The 6,221-nt window shown below is 33.3% G+C and overlaps 1 protein-coding gene across 1 annotated transcript in view; it reads left to right on the top strand.

Annotated features, from left to right (window-relative positions):
* Positions 1 to 375: 375 nt before the first annotated feature.
* Positions 376 to 6,221, top strand: part of BARHL2 (BarH like homeobox 2) — a 6,246-nt gene continuing 400 nt past the window's right edge. Inside the window, exons 1-3 of the mRNA XM_075286577.1 lie at positions 376 to 970; positions 2,768 to 2,993; positions 5,778 to 6,221. The exon at positions 5,778 to 6,221 is cut by the window's right edge and continues 400 nt beyond it. Of these exons, the coding sequence (XP_075142678.1) occupies positions 442 to 970; positions 2,768 to 2,993; positions 5,778 to 6,090 (1,068 nt within the window). The 5' untranslated portion in view covers positions 376 to 441 and the 3' untranslated portion in view covers positions 6,091 to 6,221. The remainder of the gene's footprint in view (positions 971 to 2,767; positions 2,994 to 5,777) is intronic.

Raw genomic sequence — 6,221 nt, 5'->3', positions numbered from 1 at the left:
GGGCGGGGCCGAGTGTCTGGTCCTGGGGGTGACGTCATAGGAGGGAGTCTCTGCAGCCCAACAGGAGAAGGATTACAAGGCAAGGAGCTGCAGTAGGCAGGAGTCAGCTAAGCCACAGACTGAGAACAAGCTCAACTTTCAAAGAAAGTTCTCCAACAAGTCGAGCCTAGGTATCAGAAGCCGAGCAGACTCATCCCAGCTGCACAGGGGCCATTAACATGACATATAGCCTGGCAGGGCACATGATGCCACTATATACCCCTATATACTACTAACTACACGTGTGCCTGTGTCTGCCACAGACAGTCACCTCTGCTTTATTTATTTGCCTCTCTTTTAGTTGTTTTTTTTCTTCTGTTTTTGTCTGGGTTACAGAATTGTTTTTGGTCGATTGTTCCAAGAGGATTGTTATGAAGACTTTGTCTTGAAGTGCCAAGCACCATGGAAGGATCCAGTTTTGGGATAGACACGATATTGTCCAATGCTGGTTCTGGCAGCCCTGGCATGTTGAATGGAGACTTTAGCCGGGATGGCAGAGATTTTAGGAACCAGGGTCCTCTCTCTCCTGGTTCGGAGATAGACACTGTGGGAAGTTCTCCTTCATCTCCTATCTCAGTGACTATGGAGCCGGCAGATCAGCACCGGCTGGTGGACAGCGCACATCTCCATCATCTGCAGCACAGTCACCAGCAGGCGCCCCCGCAGCAGCAGCAGCAGCAATGCTCCCCGCAGCAGGCCCCCAGGACTTCCACCTCTTCCTTCTTAATTAAAGACATTTTGGGAGATAGCAAACCCCTAGCTGCCTGTGCCCCTTATAGTACCAGTGTGCCCTCTCCTCACCACACTCCCAAACATGAGGGCAATGTGGCTTCAGAAAGTTTTCGACCCAAACTAGAACAGGAGATGCAAGATGGCAAGGGAAAAGGAGAAAAAATCCGAGATGACCTGCACTCAGACATGAAAGGACATGGTGAGTCCCAAAAACTCCTCTAGTGTTAGGTTTAATTTTATACTTTATTTCAGTCATTGGATTATTTTATTTAATAGGTATCAAGATTTCTAAATACTGTTATACTTTCTATATTGAAGAAATAATCCCACCATTTTTTTATATCAACTTTTATTTCTAAAATAATATTCATTTATTATTTTATTTATTATTCTTTAATATTATGTTTTATTTTATTTAGTTTATTTATTGTATCTATTTTATTTTATTTATTATTTATTTTATATTATTTGTTTATAATTATTATCATTTAGTTTATTATTATTATTATTATTATTATTATTATAATAATATTTATTTTACTTATTTTTTTATTATTTATTTTATTCTAATTTTGCCATTTCACTAGAATCTTCATTTTTCCTTTAAACCTTAGGATTGAAATTATATTAAATAAATGACACCAATCATAAATTGGGAATTGATAGGGCTATATAAATAAATTAATAATAGTAATAATAATAATAATAATAATAATAATAATAATAAGTTAATTAATTAAATTGATTGAACCGAAATGAATCAAGCCAATACAACTGAAAGGGCTCAAATGGTTTTCCCATGTAGTTATCAACTCTACAAACCCCTGGCATTTACTTTCTATCAAAAATATTAATTTCTTAGCTTGATACCGAAGCAATAACGTTTTAATTCACACATAATCCCTTGTTAAATACGAGGTTGATTATTGCAAACTGCTGTGTTAATTAAAAAGATCTCGCTTTTTTCTATCCAATGCAATTTTTAGCAATTGTGCCTGACATCAATTAATTTCCAGCGGGTTAATAATATGGAAAAAAAAAAATTCTTCCCCCGCAATAAGACCATTATCTGATAACTAATATCAATATCATACAATTCATTTAACCATTCATTTTGGTAGAGTCATTTTTTTTCTCGTGCATTAATGATCAAAACCAGATGTACAGTGTGGCCTGGCGATTTTTTGTGTGTAAACCATCCTCCCCAGTGGGTCAATTAGAGAGATTATTGTTCTTCCTGCAGGGAAGATAAAAAAACGCTGGAGAAGAAAAAAAACTGCTACAAACAGAGATGGTTTTTGACATATCGATTTTTCTTCAGTTCTGCAAAAAAAAAAAAAAAAAAAAAAAATTACAAGGTTGATAAATAATACCTGGACCCGTTATAGTTCTCACCTGGCAAGTGATGGGAAATTAAGAAAGAAGAAAGTAATAATAATAATAATAATAATAATAATAATTATATATATATATATATATATATATATATATATATATATATATATATATATATATTAGATATATATATTTTTTTATCTATTCTTTTTTTTTAATTCTTTTTTTAATTTCCAATCACATATTAAATCATAACATCTTGAAGATGGTGTCAATACAAATTTATAGTATGTAAGCTGAACTAATGTAGGAAAAATGTGATATTATCCAGAAATTGTTGTAAGCAAACATATTTCTTGGATAATATTAAAAATAATAATACTAATAAAACTACTACTACTAATATAATAGTATAGTAATACAATAACAGTAATAGTATAATAACAATATAATAATAATAATAATAATAATAATAATAATAATAATAATAAAAAACTACAATTAAAAATAATATGGTGATAAAATAATAATAATAATAATAATAATAATAATATTAATAATAATAATATATGATATAAACTTTTGTAAATGTTTATCAATATTGTCTTCTTCTTTTCACTGCACAAGCTTAACCCCTATCATTATATGTCTATTTCTCCAGGTACAAAGGAAGAAGGCGATAGGGAAATCTCAAGTAGTCGGGAAAGTCCTCCTGTAAGGTCCAAGAAGCCCAGGAAGGCGAGGACAGCTTTCTCAGATCATCAGCTCAACCAGCTAGAGAGGAGCTTTGAGAGACAGAAGTATCTGAGTGTACAGGACAGAATGGACTTGGCTGCAGCCCTCAATCTCACAGACACTCAAGTCAAGACCTGGTACCAAAACAGAAGGTGAGAACAGTAGAGAGGACACAAAACACAAAAATGCTACAAATCATAAACTAAAAACAACTAAGTTCTGCAAATATAGGAGATATCCAGTAGTGATGCTCTTTCTGGACATCCCATTAGTAACCCCTTTGAAGAACCTTGTAGTCAGTATAGAATACCTTGATGCAAGATGCAATCCTCAGTAGATTTAGGAATAGTGTATGTAGCAAATTTTGGATTCAGGACTGGACACCAAGACATAATCCATCTCCAGCCCATTCTTAGGATTCTCTTTTTGTTTCTAAGAACTATTACCATTTACTACCAACTGGACTAGACAAATCTAATTATTAATGCAAATTCATAGAAATGCCTAATTATTTCTATTCCTTCCTATAACAGGGGCCACCTTGACTTTCTGTTTCCCAGGGTATTTTTTAGAAGTATTTTTAGAAGTTTCATCTACATAGTGGAAAACCCACAAAGTGCCCATAACGAGATAAATATGGCTAATTAATGGCATCAAAGACTGGGAAAAAAATCGCAACTAATATACACATGAATAAATAATGGGGAAATCTTCATTACAAAACTAGGGACAGATTAGTCTTCTGGTGTCCCAGGAATACACTGGTAAGAATTCCCATTGCAGTCTCATTAAGCAGGGCAGAATTTATGGAGAATTCAATCAGAAATTGGGATTTTTATTTTTTTAGGCAATAAACCCATTTGGATAGGATATTATTGGGATATAAGGGATGTCTATCACATAAAGGTGCCTCAGCCCTGTTGCCCACACTTGTCTTGTAGCAGCAAATGAAGTCCAAATCTATTTTCCATAATTTTCTGTCTCATTACAGACTGTTTCAGCCACCCTAATTCTGTCGGAAAAAATTAGTGTCATTTGTATGCCATGTAAGATAATGTGTCAGGAGCTTGTTTATTATAGCCCCCTACTCTCCTCCATAGGCTCTCAGCTATACTGGTTTGGCAGAGACATGGAAATAAACCAGTCAGTATGTTGATATTCAGTTATCAAATCACAAGTAGAAAAATGTATCATATAATTCTATTCTGATATTAACTCATTAGTATCATTGTGTTACCATGTGACATCCTGCTCTGTATCCTCCCAAGAGGACTTGAAGCCTTTGGTATCTTTTTACTTCCATATGAGGGAAGATATTATATGTGTACAAGTGTGTAATACAATAATACTGTAGTAAAATAATAAAGCTATAGTAAAATAATCCTATAATACTGTAGTAAAATAATCCTATAATACTGTAGTGAAATAAAACATTTTATATATTAAAACTATAATAAATAATACTATAATAAAACTATAGTTTTATATATATATATATATATATATAATATATATATATATATATATATATATATATATATTTATTAAGCCTATTGCATAGTAATCCTATAATCCTGCAGTAAGATAATACAACAGATGACATATAAAGACTGTATATTAAAAAGATCCTAGAATAAAACTGTAGTAAAATAATATAATAATTTATAGGATAACTCTGTAGTCAAATATTATAATTATAATAATACAGTAGTAAATTAATAAAACACTTGATGTGTAAATACTCCATAGTAAAACAATCCTATAAATAGTAGTCTGTAGTGTACCTGGTATGTAATCTAATTTAATTAAATTAATTAATTAATCTAATATCTAAAATATAATACTGTAGTAGAATAAAACAATTGGTATTTCATGCTGCAATAATCCTATAATTATATTCTAGTACACCAAACTATTGTATTAAAGGCTCCATTGTATAGGCATTGTAATCCATTAGTAAGTCTAGCAGAGTATAATAAAACAATATAATATAATATAATATAATATAATATAATATAATATAATATAATATAATATAATAATAGAGCAGTGTATAGTAATAGATTAAATACTCTATAAAGCAATAATCCAATAACACAATAGTATGGTAAACGAATGCAATGTAAATATTACATAAGACTGTAATTCATTAATTTTGTAATGTTACAATTAAACAATAAAGACTCAATTTAATAATAATAATAATAATAATAATAATAATAATAATAATAATAATAATATAGTGCAATAATCTGGTAGCAATACCACGGTGACCCAAAGAAAATAATAGTATAAGGATCTGTATTTAATAATATGTATTAATAATACTCAGTTCTAGAACAATTAACATAATAAAATTGTCTTGTAATTAATTAAATCAGTCATGTAAACTCTAATGATAGATAAACGGTCCTGCAATAATCCAATAATGAGTTACTACTAATAACTACAATGTTCTGTACTACAATAATCCAATAGCTAGCAATGATACCAGTAATAGGGTGTAAACTATAAGGTAGTAGTATTATAGTGTATTGTTGTGTTATAGTATAAGATGTGATATTGGGATATTAGCTCAGTATTATTACTCTATTAGTACAATTAGCGGCACCTTTAATAGGGGATTGAGGAGTAAGACAATCCATACTGTGGTGACTTTGTCCTCTGCAATGGTTGTCTGCTTGTTCTGTAAGTTTCAGAGGACGATGAGGATGAGACACATTTAGTAACAAAAGCCTCCAAAGCTCCATAACTCCCGGTAGGAGCTGAAGACAGAGCTCTGGATAGTCTTGAGTCTTTTCTCATCCTTCCCAGCTGGCATCTTATGGGGGGCCTGGACGTATAGACAGTACACCATGTCATGATGTGTTACAGACTATTACAAAGTGTTTGTTCTCTTCTATATACTCAGTGTTGTTTTTTTTATTCCTCCATAGGACAAAATGGAAGAGGCAGACAGCAGTGGGGCTGGAGCTCTTGGCTGAGGCTGGGAATTACTCGGCCCTACAGAGGATGTTTCCTTCTCCTTATTTCTATCACCCCAGCCTGCTGAGCAGTATGGACAGCACCACAGCAGCTGCAGCAGCTGCAGCAATGTACAGCAGCATGTACAGGACTCCACCTGCCCCCCACCCTCAGCTACAGAGACCCCTAGTCCCCAGGGTTCTCATTCATGGGCTGGGACCTGGGGGACAACCAGCGCTTAACCCTTTGGGTAACCCTATCCCTGGCACACCCCACACGCGGTGAAGTAGCACCTCTTTATTGTTTGTACTATCTACAGCACTATCACACCCCACAAGGACAAAAAACTGAAGGGACAAGTGGGGGGCAATTTATGGGCACCCCCTGTAAAGGCTCAGACATCAAGCACCTAATAC

This window comes from Leptodactylus fuscus, chromosome 9, assembly GCF_031893055.1.
Source record: "Leptodactylus fuscus isolate aLepFus1 chromosome 9, aLepFus1.hap2, whole genome shotgun sequence".
NCBI classification, from domain to species: domain Eukaryota; kingdom Metazoa; phylum Chordata; class Amphibia; order Anura; family Leptodactylidae; genus Leptodactylus; species Leptodactylus fuscus.
This window is presented reverse-complemented; position numbering and strand designations above follow the sequence as displayed.